The 16856-nt window shown below is 57.2% G+C and overlaps 1 protein-coding gene across 2 annotated transcripts; it reads right to left on the bottom strand.

Moving 5' to 3' along the window:
* Nucleotides 1-1164: 1164 nt before the first annotated feature.
* CUL7 (cullin 7) lies at nucleotides 1165-16814 on the bottom strand. 2 transcript variants are annotated; one of them, XM_020914097.2, is made up of 26 exons: nucleotides 16398-16813; nucleotides 14953-15540; nucleotides 14370-14521; nucleotides 13739-14236; nucleotides 12881-13022; nucleotides 12589-12785; nucleotides 12121-12349; nucleotides 11088-11325; nucleotides 10892-10997; nucleotides 9098-9325; nucleotides 8735-8825; nucleotides 8462-8633; nucleotides 8177-8282; nucleotides 7807-7902; nucleotides 7498-7673; nucleotides 7264-7397; nucleotides 6755-6937; nucleotides 6423-6529; nucleotides 6163-6345; nucleotides 4824-4984; nucleotides 4445-4661; nucleotides 4027-4330; nucleotides 3219-3364; nucleotides 2969-3095; nucleotides 2674-2879; nucleotides 1165-2471 (listed from the first exon to the last, which is right to left on the bottom strand). In XM_020914097.2, the coding sequence occupies exons 2-26, from the start codon at nucleotides 15530-15532 to the stop codon at nucleotides 2148-2150; spliced, it is 5103 nt and encodes a 1700-aa protein (XP_020769756.2). In that variant the 5' UTR covers nucleotides 15533-15540; nucleotides 16398-16813; the 3' UTR covers nucleotides 1165-2147. The 2 variants fall into 2 exon arrangements, with proteins under 2 accessions (XP_020769756.2, XP_020769758.2); XM_020914099.2 differs by lacking the exon at nucleotides 6755-6937 and having other exon boundaries at nucleotides 16398-16814.
* Nucleotides 16815-16856: the final 42 nt, after the last annotated feature.

The raw sequence follows: 16856 nt of genomic DNA, 5'->3' as shown, positions 1-16856 counted from the left end.
GACATTAGAAACTCTGGTTTAGCAGCAGATCAGGCACACCTAGAGGGAAGATGAAATGGAAGTAGATGTGAGGAAGCTACATAGATGGAGCCCAGGGACAGAGAAGTAGAAACTAAGGAAAGAGGTTAAAGAAGTTGGAGGAGAGAGTGAGGAGATGTGACACAAATCAAGAGTTCCAGAAGGAGAGAGGGTAATTTTCTATAGTTGATAATTTATAAATCCTAAGAATCAGGAAGATCAGTTAATCACAGACAGTGGAAGTTGGGAACCTAGATAAATAACAGAAACTACAGGACAGGAGAAAGATTGACATCTAAGCAGCAGCTGTAGGAACTTTCTGATGGTCCAGTGTTTAGGGACACAGCGACTCCAATTCAGGGGGCATGGGTTCCATCCCTGTTCTGGGAACTAGAATCCCACGTGCTGCTGGTGGGGGGAGGGGGGCAAAAAAGTAGCAAAAGGCAGCCTGAAAGGAAGAGGTGGAGTTAGAGACTAAGACTTATTGCTTGATTGGGGGGAGAGGATGCAGTTCTGAGGGAAGAAATGCATAAAATGTGCTTCTCCAGTGGTGGTTAGATGAAGGCTGTAGCTACCAGGATGGTTGGCCTGGCCCAGAGGGAGTGAGGGAGCACTGCAGAGTCCCAGTTGTCACGTGAATCAATCCTAGTTTAATGCCAAAGCCATGATTCTGGCTGATAAAAAGACTATTGAACTGATTGGCTCACAGGAACACTAAGGCGGCTGGAGAGACGCTCCAAAAAGGAGTGAGGGAGGGATAAAGTCAAAGCAGTGAGCAGCACTCCAGGTCCTACTTTGGAACCAGAATCACTGAAGATGTCAGCACCGCCACCAAAGGTTCACTCCACTTCCCTCTGCTCTAGACTGAGACATTCCCAGCTGGGGCCTCTAGTCACCTGCCTGCAAGGGGGATGCTGGGAAAGCAAGTGTCTGGTCTTTCATGTGGTGGGAGGTGAACTCTACCTTCTTTCTAGGTTTGTGGTAGGGTGTTTCCAAGCATGAGAAGGGGGTTCAGGTGAAGACTGGTTGAAAACTGATACATGTCCACCACAAGGCTGTATTGGCCCCCCAACCTCCAAACTGCTACATTCCCCCTTCAAGGAGGAGGCAGAGGAGAAGTAGGAAAGCTCTGAGCTTCAGTTTGGGTTGGTTTGGTTGGTTTTGGTTTTTATTAACAGCTTTGTTGAGATACAATTCACATACCATATACTTTACCCATTTAAAGTGTTAACAGTTCAGTGATTTTTAATATATTCACAGAATTGAGTGACCATCACCACAATTTTTTTTTACATTTTCAACACCCCCAAAAGAAATGGCCATACTTTGTAGCAGTTACTCCTGTTTTTCCCAATTCCCCCCAACTATAGGCAACCACTAAACCACATTCTGTCTCTAGACTGGCCGACTCGGGGACAGGACTATAAATGGGATCATTATGTGGTCCTTGGTGTGCAAACCAGCTCAAGGGCTATAAGCGTCAGGGAAGCAAAAGTCACAGCCTGGGAGTGTGTGCCCTAGAGACGGAAAGTCCTGAGGGCAGGGAAAGCTACTGGTGTGCGGGAGTGGACAGGGGCAAGGATGAGCCATGGGAGCAGCAATTCCTTCTAACCCAGATCCTAGAGCTTCCAGGTGGAACACGTTAAGGTCCTGGGGGCCTGCAGTGGCCACAAGGGTCCTTTATCTCACCTTCCCCCATCAGCCTGAGCTCCGGAAGGCACAGTGTCCAATCAGTTCCACAAACAAGGAAAATAGATCCCTGCTTGATGATCTGCTGAAGTTGCAAGCCATCCAGCTCGTAGCGAGATGGGCTTGACTCTCCAGCCTGCCAGGTGAAAGCTCTTCTGACCACATAATGGTGGCCTTCCGAGAAGGCCCACCCCTGGAGTCCACTTCATTCACCCGGCTGAGGGGGTGCTCAGTCCCACACAGCCTGCCATCCTCACCCAAAGGCCCCCGGCGTGGCATGATTCAGCCTCGGAGCTGAAGGCTCCTGTCTCCTTTCAGCCAGGAAAGTCCCCACCCTTGGCAGACCCCTGGCAGTTAGCACACGGGCCAAGTCATTGAACTCCTGCATTTTATTCTGTGGAAAGCCCCGGCCCTACCTAGCCCTGACCCTGTCTCCAGGGCTACCGGAAGGTAGAGAAGCTCTGGGTGCTTGTGCAGGAGGCGTAGGGCACGCCCCGGGAGCGAATCTGCAGGGTGTGGAAGGTGAGGGGTGGGTTGGGGCCCAAGGAGCCTGGGTTCAGGGACTCGGTGCGAGGCTCCATGACAGTCACGGGAACCGCGTAGGACAGCATCTGGGGCCGGTCGTCCTGGCGTCTCAGCGTGCCCTTGCCCAGCAGGTGCAGGATGCAGGAGAGGACGTCAGCACTGCCACAGGTGGACCCCCTGCCAAGGCTGCTGACCAGGCCTCTGGGAGGACACGGGCCCTTCTGCCAAGCCTCCAGCACCTGGTGTGGAGCGCCGAAGGGAAAAAGATCAGGGACGCCCAGCTTACCCCACCTCTAGCCCCCAGTCCAAGGGCAGCGAGGCCCAACCTCAGCCACCTACAGGGTCCACAGTGAGCCCAAGACTTCACATGGGGATCCACCTCCTCCTGGAGACTGCCCCCCAGCTGGCGAAGCCCCTCACCCACCACCCACCCCCACCTACCAGGCAGACAAGCTGGTCAATGTGCAGCCCCTCGTCCCCGTGGGCTTTGAGAATTCGGACAATGAGGCAGTTGAGAAGGTTCCGTCTCTTCTCCAAGTTCCGGCCCTCTTCGTCCTCAGCTTTCAGGTATGTCTGAGCTGGGATGAGCCACACATTGCCCCTCCGAGGCCTGGGTTCCTCGCTGCCATCTCGAATCTTGAGCAACCCTGAAATAAGCGCTGGTCACTTGACAGGGGTCCCCCGAGGACACTGGCCCCAGCTCAGGACACAAGGCCCCAGTGCCCTAAGTACAGACCTGCTGGGGTGTCCTTTGTCTCATCAAGGTCCAGGGGGCCCCTTGAGGAAGTCAGAGGCCCAATTGCCTGATTCAGCACGTCTGGAGGGAGCCCTGAGAGTGCCAGCAGACTCTCCACAGAGACAGCCTTGGGAAGAAGAGGGAAGCATCAGGGCCTCCCAGGGTGAGGGGGCAGGGAAGAGAGAGGGTGGAGAGAAGAAAAAGGACGGATAGGTCGCGAGAGCAGGGAGACGTGGGGGAGCTGGGCCACCTTCAGCTCGTTGAAATGCAGCAGCAGCCACATCTGCAAGGTGGACACATGCAGCGTCTGGTCCCCAAACTGCAGCTCTGCCCGGCCCAGCCACGTCCACTGCAGTCGCCTTTGCGGGGCCCGCTCCAGGGCAGGGTAGCTCTGACCTGAGGAGTGTCAGGGAGGCGGCAGGAGTCGGGGGGCTGGTGAGGACACACCATCGCTGGAGTTTTGTCCCTACTAACCTCTGCAGAGTCTGAGCTTCCAGAGCTTGGCCTTCCTTGAGTCTGCCTCCTGGGTCACCCTCAGGTATCTGGGAGCCCAGCCTGTGCCAGGCAGCCTGTGATCAGTGCCTCCGAGGGGTTTTCCATTTTTTTAAGGGAGACAGAGCCACGAATTGAGAAAAGACTGGGGCTCTCATCAAACTGGAAACAATGTCTTGAAGCTGGTGGAGGAGCTCCCTGAAGGGAAGGTCTAAGTATCACCCACCTCCTTTGTTGCTGCCCAGCCCAGGGATCAGCCCCCAGTGGGAAGCTGGTTACGATGACTGACAGGAGCCAGACAATCATCACCTTCTGGGGAGCTCAGGTGCCTCTGCCTCCATCCTCCCCACCATAAAGGGAGTCCCAGGTCATTTTTTGAAGAACAGAAACAGCAACAGTCCCGGGATCTGGTGCCTTTCACCCTACCCCTACTCCAAACCTAAGCTCCAGTCTTTTCTTCTCGAATTTACAGGCTGTCAGGCCCAGGGGCTACCGCCAAGCCCAGGTTCTTCCCCAGCATCCCATCCTCTTCCCAGGTTCCCAGTTCCCTCGGCCCAGTTGCTCACGCTTGTTGTAGAAGTTGGAGTATCGGTTCAAGGTGCCCCTCAGGTAGGCAGGCAGGCAGGTTCTGGGGTTGAGTGTGTGGCAGATGGAGGCGGTGGGCCAGCAGCGTGGTGACAGGACGAGCACAGACACTTCTGGCATCGCCCCTTCATAGTAGAGATCCTCGCTCTCGTCCTCCTCCTCCTCCTCCTCCTCCCCTGCCACGCCAGCTGCTGCTGCTGCCGCCACGGCCCCAGCTTCCAGCTCAGCTTCCTCCCCGGCCCCTCTCTCATGCCCCCTGCCACTGGCGCTGGCATCACGGCTCACCTGAAGATGGAACACAGGGTGCCTCTAAGCCAGCCGGCTCCTTGGGTCTGTCCCAAGCCTCTCTCTGCCTTCCTCTCTTCTACTTGCTAGTTTAGTTCCCTCCCCCGCTCCCACCTGTATCTTCTTCTCTGTGTCCTCCAGCTTCAGGAGTTCCTGATCGAGCCGCTGGAGCTGGTATACGTGGAACTGGCGCTGCAGTTCCTCGGAGGTGCTCAGGCTCCGCAACATCTGCTGGGGGAGGCGGTTGGGGAAGCAGGGGCCGATCTGCTCCAGCACGGCCCCCTCCAGCCAGCTGGAGCCCACGCCCAGGAGACGGTCTGCCATGTAGTGCCTGCAGCGTGCACAGCCCAGGCCGAGCCTTGGTGAGGCTGCCTGGCAGGGCCTGCCACTCAAGACTCCCGCCTGCCCAGACTCCAGCCCCCCAGGCCCTGAGAGCTTGCCTTGCCCATCATCCTGCCTCCCCCCACCTCCCGCTTCCTCAGTCCACACTCACTGGTAGTAATGCTCGAAAGTGGTGGCTATCTCCAGGCCAGAGAAGATTAGGACGGTTTCTAGGCATCGCTGCAGTTGGGCCAGCATCTCCATTCCCCGGGCCCCACCGATCCGGCTGCCCTGGATCCGCTGGTCGATGTGCCGGGCAAACTGCTCGCTCACCTGGGCAGTGGGGAGAGCACAGGAAAACTGTGAAGGAGGCGAGATCAGGTGTGTTCAGGGTGGTGTGACCGTAGTCAGAAACTGAAGGAAAGAATGGAGCTGGTGAGTGGGAGCACAGGAGGATGGCCTGAGGAAGGAACTATGAATGGCCAGCAGCTTTATCAACTGGTCTGCAATTTTATAAAACTCATAAAATCATTAACAACTGTGTACATTAACAATACTGGGACGTCCCTGATGGTCCAATGGTTAAGACTCCCACGCTACCAATGCTGGGTTTGTCCCGCGTGCCACAACTAAGACATAACACCCCCAAATAAATTCAATAAAATAAAGAACGTTAGAAAAAATACTAACAATGATAAAAACGATTTTCACATCTAGCATACCTAAAATCCAACAATAATAATTTAACACAAGACGACAAGCACACAAGGCCGCTGAGATAAAGTGAGTCACACAAATGTTCTGATTTGTGAACTTGGAGGGAAGGGACTTCATTTATCTTCAGCTCTTATCACAGTGCCTGACACATATTAAGTGTTAGAAGTGTTAGTCGGTCAGTCATGTCCAAGTCTTTGTGACCCCACGGACTGCAGCCCACGAGGTTCTTCTGTCCATGGGATTCGGCAGGCAGTAATACTGCAGTGGGTTAAACACTTGTTAAATATTTTTGGAATAACAGGAATGGTGGAGGAAATTATAGTACATTCATTTGATGGACTCTATGCAAAAATTTGAGGACAAACAGCAACATGAAAATGACTTTTAATGTAAGGATCAAAAGAAAACAGGATAAAGCATTTAGCTACTCATGGGTAAAACTATGTGAAATAAAAAAAAAACTGTGAAATCTAGCATGCAAGCAGAAGAAAGTATGCAGAGATATATTAGGATGGCACAAAGCGGGTCATTTTTTTCTTCTATCTTTGTGTGTGTGTGTGTGTGTGTCTTATTTCCTTGCCCAGGGATCAAACTTTGGCCCACAGCAGTGCAAGTACAGGGTCCTAACCATTGGGCCACCAGGGACTTCCCTTTTGTTTTTAGGTTTTTGATAACATGGTCTATACCAACACATGCTTCTTGCTGAGTGGGAATGCAGGGGCTGGGCACCTTTGAGGAGAGGAAGAGAGAGTTTGAGGGGAGAGATCCCAGGGGAGGGGACACAGGAGGCTTACGTGGGCAGCTCTGAGGAAAGGCAGCTTCAGCAGGGCCCCAGCACAGCCGTTCTGCAGGGACAGCAAAAAGGCTGCCCGTGGCCCAAACAGCTCGGAGCTTGACTTCTGCAGATTACTGAAGTGCTCACAGTAGCGGGGCACAAAGTCATCGTCCCGCCAGCGTGAGGTGAGAAAGCTGTGAACCTGGAGGGTGGGAGGTGGCAGTGTGAAGGTGACCCAACACCAAGGGCACAGCCCCACCCGCCCTCTGCGTGGCGCACCTGCTCCTCCACCACCGCCCGCCAGCAGCGCGTCAGGTTTCTCATGATGCTGCTGGGAAGCCCCCGGGTGGCCAGGGAGCTCCAGTTGTGGCTTCTGTTTCTGCCCTCTGTGGACACAGGGGAAGGGGCAGAAGAAGGGTGGGGTCAGCCCCTCAGCTCCTGGGTCCCCATTCAGGGCTGAGCCCAGGGGATCTTTCCGGACATGCTGCCCACAGCAACGATGCTCCCAGGTACGGGTGACACAAACCAGGAGACGAGCAGCAGGCTGAGCGTGCAGGGAGGGGACAGTGAGGAAGGACAGACGCCTCCCCAACCCAGCTCCCAGCACTCACTGGGCCGAGGCGTGGCCACCGCCGCGGGGGGCGCCTCGCAGGGCTCCACGTGCACCAGCAGGTGGGTGAGGCGGCGCACCCGGGAGGAGAACGCCGCCGCGCGGCTCTGTGGGTTGTGGGCCGCCTCCCGACACTCCAGGTATTGGTCCAACAGCCAGCCCAGGGGGCTGACGCCTTCTTCATCTGGAGGCGCGGAAGAACAAGCTAAGGCAGGGCGTGTGTGCAGAGCCTGCGGGGGAGGCTAGCCTGGATGGGCGTGCAGAGGAAAAGCAGTGGACCACCGCGGAAGGTGAGGGAGCAAGGCCCCTCCTGACTGTGTGGGGTCAGCTGACACCTGGGACACATGGGAAAGGAGGCGCCCCTGGGCTGTGAGAAGCAGGGGACTTGGGGAGACTGAATAAATGCAGGTGCCAAATGGGCCAAAGCTGTCACCCAGGGAAGAGCAAGAAGGGGATGGTGAGTGGGGTTGAGCGTCAGGATGGTGAATGGGCCGGGGCAGGGGAGGTTACCAGGGCAGGTGATGTTCTGCACCAGGGGGCTGACCAGGGCCTCCCAGCAGGTCTTGCCCAGCGCCTGGGCAGCCTCTTCGTCAGGAAGGAAGCGACTGGCAAAATTCTGCTCGTGGCGTAAGGCCCCGTTGAGTCTGGGGAGGGGAGGGTGTAGGAAGGTGCTGGGACTGCAGGCCTAAGTCCGCCAGCCCTGAGACTGCAGGCTACCCCTCAGGCACCCATGTGCTCACACACCTGGAGCTCAGGTGCAGGAGCCCCCTGCGGTCCTCCGCGATGTCCTGGCTCCAAGCCTGCGCCCGGACCATGTAGAAGAGGCGCGTGTGGCGGCACAGTTGCTCCCGGAACACCGGCCAGAACGTGGGCTTGGGGCCCAGGACCTCCAACCCCCGAATGCGCGTGTCAATGCCGCCCTGCAACGCACAAAGACCTGTTTCAACCAGCTTCACACCCTCAGGATGGGCTGGAGTGCTGGTCCAAGAACTGCAAATCACAGGGCGCAGAGTGTGGGGCCAACGCCCCCCACCCTGTATCCCCCAGCCCCACCTGCTGGCAGCGCTTTATGCGGATCTGGATGACAGGCCAGACGCGGCTCAGGTTCTCCAGGAGGACCACCCGGCTGGCGGAGGGCATCACGTTCACCTGGTGGGGTAGGGGGCAGGCAGAGAGCACAGTCACTGGCTGGTGTGTGGATGGGAGTGCTGAAGGCACCCTAGTCTGCTTCTGTTCCCTGCTGTCCCTCCTTCCCCCAGCCCTGGGATGCATGGGGTTCTGACGGAGCGGGTCCCAATGCCACCCTCACTGCTTGGGATCTGATGCCATCACAGGGGTGCAAGATGGAGGAAACGGGCCTTTAGGGATCTGGGCTGGAGGGCGGATCCCATGAGGGGTGGCCAAACGGCACAAGGGGCCCTACCGAGTTGAGTTCCGTGTTAAGGGAGGTGGCGCTGTCGCCCCCGAACACCACCACCCTAGCTGGCATGTAGCTCAAGTCCTCGCTAGCCACCAGCAGAGCCAGTTGCCTGGGAGGGAGGAGGGCAGAGGAACCAGTCAGCACCAGATCCAGTCGTGTCCCCGCAGACACAGCTGGGGGGATCTTTTGGTCACGTTCAGGGGGATGGGGGGCCCTCCCCAAGACCAACAACGGGGAAGTCACAGGAAGGTGTGGGTGTGTGCCAGGCGCAGGCCTGAGGCCCGCTACCTGATGAGGATGCCCTGCTGCATGTGCAGAGTGATACGGTGGGAGCCGGCGCTGCCGTTGGACTCCCAGTAGGTCTTGGGGTTGCGGTCCGTCAGCTTGCTGGCCCGGTGCGGGTTGGACGACACCTCCACCTTCTCCCAGCACTTGTCCTCCTTCATCTCCATGCTGGAGCCTGCGGGCACGTGGGAAGGGGTGGTGGTCACAGCCTGGCAGGTGCGGGAGAAAACACATGGAGGTGTGGAGACTTGGGGTGGTGAGGGCACATGCACGAACCCTGGCACAGGTATCTGAGGAACACGTCAAAGAAGGGGATGTTGATGGGGCGGTGCGTTCGTCTGTGGTCTTCAATCTGGCCCAGCACCATCTGCAGCCGGGACACAGAGAGAAACGGTGCGGGGAGCAGGCAGGGCCACGGAGTCACATGTGGAGGAAAAACCCAGCAGCCCTGGGACCCCCTGGGACCCTGGCAGAGCAGGGTCAGCGAGCCAAGAGAGGCCGAGAACCAACGCCCCCCAGGTTCACTAGACTCACCTGCCTTACAACTTCAGGAACACACCCTCTTCCCCTGCCACCGCTTGGGTTTCATACTCTCACCCAGCTGTGAACCCACCAGCGTCCCCTGACCTTCCCCCTGACCTGGATACAGCCTCCCAGGATGTTGGTGGTGAGCTTCCGGTAGAGGTGGGCGTGCTTCTCACACTTGAACACCATGTCCCGCAGCTCCTGAGCCAGCTCCAGCTTTCCCAGGTGCTTTTCCAGGGCCTTGGAGATGGCATCCCGGGCTCCCAGCTGATTGAGCACCACGGCATAGTCCCTGCTCACGGAGGCCAGGCGGTGCAGGAAGAGGATCAGCTCCTGCAGCACCTGGGATGGGCGGGGGGAGGTGAGTAAAGGGGATGGACCACAAGGCATCTTCAGCAGTGCTGACTACACCTCCTGTGTGCTGGGTGCCGGGGCTACTGCAGAGAACCGAGAGTGAGGGAGTGAAGAGAGAGGGACGGGGCTTCCCAGAGAATCTGCCTGCCAGTGCAGGGGACAACCCCTGGCCCAGGGAGATCCCACAAGCCTGGGGACAGCTAAGCCCGTGCGCCACAACTACTGAGGCCAAGCTCTAGAGCACGTGAGCTGCAACTACTGAAGTCCACGCACCTACAGCTTGTGTTGCACAACAAAAGTCACCGCAATGAGAACCCAATGCACCACAACGAAGAGCAGCTCTCGCTCGCCACAACTAGAGAAAGCCCATGCACAGCAATAAAGACCCAGTGTGGTCATAAATTATATGTAGATTAATAAAAAGAAAATAAGCAGCTTGAAAACTCAGCATTAAAAACAGACAGAGACAGGGATGGGGAGGCGTGAGGGCTGGGTGAAATTAGAGAACCCAACAAACTGCAACGGGAAAACCAAGAGGTGCCCTGGACCTGGGGCTGTGGACCACTGACTAAGCTGGCAACAGGTGCCGGGGGCATCTCTGGTTGTTTCTTCTCAGGCCCAGCTGTCCCAAGAACCAGCTGTGGGGCTGTTTTGAGATGCTCAAGCCCCAAGCAGAGACACCTGAGGACAAGGAGGGGACCAAGAGGGAGCAGATGTGTGTAAGGAAGCCCACCACAGAGCTAAGACCTGGGGAGCAGCCAAAAGTGTGTGCTGCAAACAAGCACTGCCTCCACGACTCTAGTTCTCTGACCCCTTCCCAAGCCTTCAGTACCCAGGAGCGCTCCAGGGCAGAGGGCTGCGATGGTCCCCCCACTGCCTCCTTCACTCCCCGTTCCTCCACAGGCGCAGCCAAACAGGAGCCACTGAGGCTCTTCTTTGTTGTTGGATTTTGTGGGGCACCCATTTTTATTTTTTCATTTTTGACCACGCCCCAGCATAGGGGATCTTAGTTCCCTAACTAGAGATCTAACCAGTGCCCCTTGCAGGGGAAGCACCACAGAATCTTAACCACTAGATAGCTAGGGAAGGCTCCACTGAGGCTCTTAATGTAACATAAATATAACCTTTTATGTAACAAAAGAGATGGCAAGTAAGATCACATCTGGGCTTGTTTATCTAAGGAAACACAGGAAAGATACATAAATGAATACAAGTGGTTACCAAAAAGGGGCATGTGGGGGACATTGGGAAAACAGGGGACTCAGGTGGGAGTGAGGATTCTCAGTTTACACCTTGTTACACTGTTCTCATTTGTGAACTCTGTGAACAGTATGAGCTTTTTTTTTCTTTTTTTTTTTTTCAGTATGACCTTTTAAAAAATATACATATAATTCAGTTTGAAATACAAAACCCAAACCAAGAGCATGAAGGCTCCATGGTGCCCTTCTGAGCCCCGCCCAGGGTGGGGTGGAGTGAGATGGGGTGGGGTGTCTGTCTTGCCAGAAGCTGCCTGGTCTCCCTGCTCAGCATCTCCCGGGGGCGGGGTAGGGGTACCTCTCGATCAGTGTTTGGGGACCGCAGGCAGGCCATGCAGGCGTCCATGGCTTCGTGCCAGGGGAGCAGCAGTGCCTCAGGGAAGTCCACAAGCTGCATCAGAATTCTAGGGCGTGGTGGGGGGGCAGGAGGAGAGAGATGTGCAGTCAGGCTCAGAGACCCCTCTGCCCCGCCCCACCCCGTCACACCCCCTCACCTCAGAACTGCCAGGTGCAGGGGCTTGTTGGCAGCAGGAGTGTCGAGGCTTCGCATGAGCACGAGGAAGGGCTGGGGCTGCCGCTGCAGCTGCAGAAGAAGGGGCTTGGCCTCTCCCTGCCGGGGCCCCTCTGAGCGGAACGCTCCCTCCAGATCCAGGAAGATTTTCCCAGCTGGACCGAAACCCTCTGCCAGACGCTGCAGTGGCGTGTGGGAGCCCTGAGTCGGGGCTTCCTTTGCTACAGGAGAGGGGAAATCACAGGAGTTGGCCACTGTTAGTGACAGGAAGGGTCAGAAAAGGAGAGACACATTCGTAACTCTCGTTTCCTCTCTTCTCCTAAAAGTGTTTTTGATTTTTTCCCTCCCCTAAAAGTTAGGTTCTGGGGATCTCAGAGCTCTTAATGTTCTTGTAAGACAGCTTCATGACAAACTTTTTATTTTGTTCTCTTAAAATAGCAAGGGAGGGACTTCCCTGGCAGTCTAGCTCTGTGTTTCCACTATAGAAGGTTGGGTTTGGTCTCTGGACGGGGAACTAAGATCTCAAATGTTGCGAGCTGAGCCCCCTCCCCCCCCAAATAAAGCAGAAGAGCTTCCTATGAGCAAACAGGAGAGCATTTTCCAGAAGCATGCAATAAACTGTTTTTCCCTCCAGCAGAAAACATTCAATGTGAGGGCTTTCAGGGCTTGAAATCTCTTGTGCTGTTTGCTCTGTTTGGCCGTGCCTCTCACCTTGTAGGATCTCAGTTCCCCGACCAGGGATTAAACCTAGGCCGCTGTAGTGAAAGCGCCAAGTCTTATTAACCACTGGACCGCCAGGGAACTCCTGCAACGTTCTAACCTCACATCCTCCTTCATTCTTTGGAGGGAGCACAACCGCTGCTTCTCCATTCACTGCTAATCTCAACATTTCAGACTCTTCCTAAGGTGCCACTGGTCTCAAGATAGGATTGCACAAAACCGGTACAGACGTCTCTCCTGGGCTAACGCCCTTGGAGAGGCCAGTATGCAGAGCTGCTATCCGTGTGGCACCCCACCTTCCACTCTGGCTGCGTCAGCTGATTCCTGAGGCTGGGCCCAGGCTTCCAGCAGGGACGGGTGGACCGGCTGCCCTGCCAGGGCCTCGGGCCCATACTTCCTGTAGACGCGGCAGTTGAGCAGGTCCCTGAGGGCGCTGTCGTCGAGTCGCTGTGGCAGAGCCAGCAGCAGGTCTTGGGCCAACTCTGTGGGCACGGCCAGTTCAGCCAGGATCTCATCATCCAGAACCTGCCATCGGGGGAGACGCTCTCGCTGCAGGCGGCTCTACCTGCCTGCAGAGGCGCTCGCCAGGGCAAGGGTTCTCTGCATGCGCCTTCTCCACCCCGAACCTCTCATGGCAGGCTCCTCCCAAACAGCTCATCAACGCCCCCCAAACATCCTAGACCCCTCCCCAGAAGCCCCTTCCGCTGTCAGTCTCTGCTTCCCATCCCAAGCCTTCCACACCCCCTAACACAGTCTGACTCTACCTCCCCATCCAGGTTCTCCTGAAGGATCTGGAGAACCTCCTGATGGTCGGGGCCATCCAGCTTCTTGATGAAGAAGAGGAGCTCCCACCACTCAGCCTGGGTCAGGTGTTCACTCTCCTCAGCGTCCTCGTCTTCAGGCAACACGTAGGGCACAGCATAGAGCTCGGTCATGGGCTTCCAGCGCCAGGACGGCAGGGCTGTGGAAATGGGTCACGGGGCACAGAGATGTCGCTGCCCGCCCCCTGCCGGACCACTGCTCCGAGCTGACCCCTGGCTTCCTCTCTGGGCTCACCTATACCCATGGCTCCACTGACCGCTGCCCCCTGGTACTCATCAGCAGCCTCAACCACATCCTCGATGTCTTCCTCAAAGCCCAGAATCTCCAGCATGTGCCAGTGTACCCAATAGGTGCGGCCTGTTGACTCCCACAGCACCTGGGGGAAATGGGGAAAATCAAGAGGGAAGGGGCCAAGAGCTTACTTAGTGACTGGCTATGTCATAATGAATGTGAACACACAGCCTTCAGGGTGACCACCTGGCCAGGTTTGGAAAAACCTCCAAAGAGCGAAACACATGGTATATGGAGAACCCACATGAGCACGTAAAGGACGCCTTCTCTAAACGGGAACATCTTTCTTTTCTCCTATCCTTGGTGGCTTTTTTAAAAGTATTTATTTATTTATTTGGCTGCCCCGGGTCTTAGTTTCGGCATGTGAGATCTTCTATCTTCACTGTGGCATGTGGCGTCTTAGTTGCAGAGTGTGGCATATAATTCCCAGACCAGGGATCAAACTGGGGCCCCCTGCATTGTGAACATGGAGTCTCAGCCACTGGACCACCAGGGAAGTCCCTATTCTTGGTGGCTTATGCCCCTATACTTCCTCCTGGCCTTAACCACACTGCCTTGCTGAACTTGACCTTTGGAATGGTCTCATTGTTACCAGGTTCTTCGTGGGAATGACTCTCCCTGACCTCAGGGTCTTCTACAAATTTTCTCAGCCTTCCAATGGCTCCTCTCTGTCGCTGACCCCCTTTTACCATCCCAAGCTTACTGAGGGTTTTCGCTTTGAGTAGCATGCCGGAGTCCCCAGCATGAAGCATGATGCCTCAGCTCTGCCCCACGCAGACCCCCGGCTGTGGCCCTGCTCACCTGCACAGGGGGCATGCCGTTGTTGCTCTGCCGGAACTCGCCCTCGTCCCCCGCGCTGATCTCCTCATAGTCATCCAGCATCCGCACTCGCATGCCTGGCTGCAGCGTATCCCGCACATACAAGGCATAGGTATTGCCACTTGCGAACTCAGAGCGAGGTCGAAACCTCCTTGACCTCCTGCGGGAAGGCAAGGCCTGGGCAGGTGGGAGCCCTGGGCCCTCATCCACCAGCTGGGGCTGGAAGATGGAACCGGAGGGCTGTCCCGAGGGCCCCTGTCTGCTCCAGGCCTGGTCCCAGCGCATGGCCTGCACCAGCTCTGAGATCAGCGTGCCCATGGCCATGCTGAACTCCAGCTCCAGGCGACCCCTCTCCCCACTCAGCTCCTCAGGAGTGGAGTTCGGGGCTCCTGGTTCTGCAGCAGTGTCATTCAACTGATCCAGGAGGAAGGTGACATGCAAATAGTGCTTCACCAGGGAGAAGAGCAGCCTTCCTGGGACCTGCAGGACACAAACTTTGGTCTACATTTACCTTGTTCCAGCTTTCTCTCCACACTGTCCTCTGAGGACAGGTGCAAAGGCCTGGCCCCCAGGTTTTGTCCACAGCTCCCTCCCAACACTCCGCACAGAATACCTGTGGCAGCTGAATGCCCTCAAAAGACATCGGGTGTTCAGAGAGCGTGGCCTGGGCAAACAGCGCCAGCAGAGCACAGCGGCTGTCGAAATCCAGGTGTTTCTCAATGGCCTCTTGCTGGCTTAGTGAGAAAAGGATCTGGGTCCGGGTCCCTGGAACCCACATTCCAATCAGTAACAGCTCCTAACCTCATCCTCCCCAGACCCCTCTTGTGGACCCTCCACTCTTAGTTCACTCACTTTGCTGTCACATAGCAGAAGGACATGATTTGCTGATTGGCTTCAAAAGCCAAAGCTTACCATATTATTCTACCTTATTACTGCCTCATCTGCAAAAGTTTAAGTCTAAACTCTTCCTCCACCTAGGAAAACAGTTAACAGGAGGTTCTTGAAGATTCAGTCTTCCCTCTCTGCAGAGATGCCCGCACTCACCTTCCCACCTCCCTTTCTCCAATGCGAAGGGAAGGGTCACAGAATCATTTACATACTGCTGAGATCAGAGGTGCCTATCATAGGGCCCTGTGAGATGTTAAGCTGACCCAGCCCCTCTCCAGCTCCCCTTTCCTCCCCATGCTGCCCCTCACCAGCATCATGGGAGGCCAGGGCTTGAATCATCCGGCCTGCGCTCCAGCGAATTTGATAATCAGGACTGCTGAGCATGTGCATGAGCAAGTCCAGGACTCTTGGGTCTTTGAAGACCCCAGTGAGGGGCTCAATGCTGGCGTAGGCACTGAGCACGTGGACAGTGTGAAGCAGAGGAGCAGGAGGAACGGTGCCCACACATTCCTCCAGCTGCCGAAGGGCCCTCTGAATCAGAGACTTCACATCGGTTTCCATCTCCCCCAGCACGGATTTGTCCAGCGCTCCAGCCTCCCCTGCTGTCTCCTGGGAGGGCCCGATGACCTGGCCGTCCTCGCCCAGCATCTTGTGGCAGTTGGCATAGATTTCGTCATTGGACATCCATAGCAGGATGTGCTCAGCCTTGCAGTCCACGTGGTTGGAGCCCCCTTCCCCATCATCCCCACGCCGGAGGATGAGCCAGCGGATCTGGTACTCAGGATGCCCATCATGGCCCACTCGCTGGCGGATCAGCTCGTCCGGATAAGCGTGCAAGCCGGGCCCCAGGGGCACCCTGAATTCCCTGTAACGGAGTTCCCCTACCATCTTGGCACCTGGCAACACAAGGGAAAGAGAACAGGCAAGCTAGAGCTGAGAGGTCAGAAAATCAAGGACATCCAGGAGTTGGGACAGCAAATGTGGTAACAGCTGTCAGGCTGTTGGGTGGGGTGAAACAGGGTCCAGGAGTTGCCTGCTCTAGGCTGGGTGGGGCCAGGCCTAAGCAGAGGAATACCGGGGAGTTTGTTCTGAAAGAACTCAAAATTGGCGGGCTAAAAGGCAAGTCCAAGGCCCGGCATGCAGCATGGAGGGAGCTCATTTGGAGCAGTGGGGAGGGGGCAGTGGGGGCAGGGAAGCCTTGGAATTAAAGTGAATCCCAGGGCCCTGGACAGGCTGCATTAGACCTGGGAAGGGGGTATGTGGTGCCCAGAGGGATGTGTGTTTTGGGGTGTTGAGGATCGAGAACAGAGTGTGTATGCAAAGGGGTGGTAGTAGCTCTAATGGTTGAAGCACGAGAGAGTCTGCAAGAACAAGAGACCCCGAGATCTGGTGATGGAGCAAAAGCGCAGGGCCCGACGGGCTGGGAGGAGGGGCTGGTGGGCTGAAAGCACCCAAGGCTGGAGGCATTGGAGCATCAGGGTTGGTGGGGGCGACGTGAGGACCCGAACAGTGTGCACAGGAGACCTGGTGGGTGAGGGGCGCGCGGTTTGGGGGACCAGGATGGGAGGCCTAAGCAGCCAGGGGCGCGCGGCAAGGTATGGGGAGGGAGGGGGGAGGGGGCCAGGCAAGAGAAACGAGAATCCCGAGGCGCGGCGGGATAGGGGACTCGAAGCCCGGGGGTGGGGGGCTGGGGGTGAGTGGGCGGAAGAAAAGCCGGGCTCGGGGCGGGGGGCCGCGGCGGGGCTCGGGCCACCTCAGAAGTCGATGGGGGTCCCAGCGCGTGGCCTGTCCTTCGCCGAGCTAGGAACGCGGCACAGACGATGGCGGCGGCGCCGGCGGAGATTTGGGCTCCGCCTGGGCCCCCCGAAGGGGTCGAGGCGGAGAGGCGGGAGGGGGCGTGTCTCTGCAGGCCTGGAGGCCGCAGGGGGCGTGGCGCGTGGGCCCGAGCGCCCGGGGGGCCGTCAGCGCCCCGCCCGCGCGCAGATCCGCGGCCTCCCGGGCCCGGCAGGGCGGGGCCCGTTCCCCACCCGCGGCGCCGCCCGCCAGCCTCTGGGAGCCCCGCCGCCCGCCCGCTCCGAGCCGCCGCTCATTTCCGCCCCGCCCAGCCCGGCGGAACACTGGGGGCCCCAGGGGAGCGCCGGGGCGGAGCCGCCGGTGCCACCTCGGCGACGCACGGCGCCTCCTCTCCGGCGCCGCCCTTTCCTCTTCCTTT

This window comes from Odocoileus virginianus, chromosome 27 (genome assembly GCF_023699985.2).
Source record: "Odocoileus virginianus isolate 20LAN1187 ecotype Illinois chromosome 27, Ovbor_1.2, whole genome shotgun sequence".
In the NCBI taxonomy this organism is placed as follows: Eukaryota; Metazoa; Chordata; class Mammalia; order Artiodactyla; family Cervidae; genus Odocoileus; species Odocoileus virginianus.
Note: the sequence above shows the minus strand (reverse complement) of the source record. Positions and strands in the feature narration are given on the sequence as shown.

Bases quoted from the DNA above. Each gene is read 5' to 3' on its own strand.
- CUL7 (XM_020914097.2), bottom strand. From the start codon at position 15,532: ATGGTAGGGGAACTCCGTTACAGGGAATTCAGGGTGCCCCTGGGGCCC. The intron at 6,530-6,754 runs GTGAGTGCTGGG...CTGTGTCCACAG, and splicing joins GGTGGCCACGCCTCGGCCCA to AGGGCAGAAACAGAAGCCAC. The intron at 4,985-6,162 runs GTAAGCCTCCTG...CCCACTGCCCAG, and splicing joins CTTTCCTCAGAGCTGCCCAC to GTGAGCGAGCAGTTTGCCCG.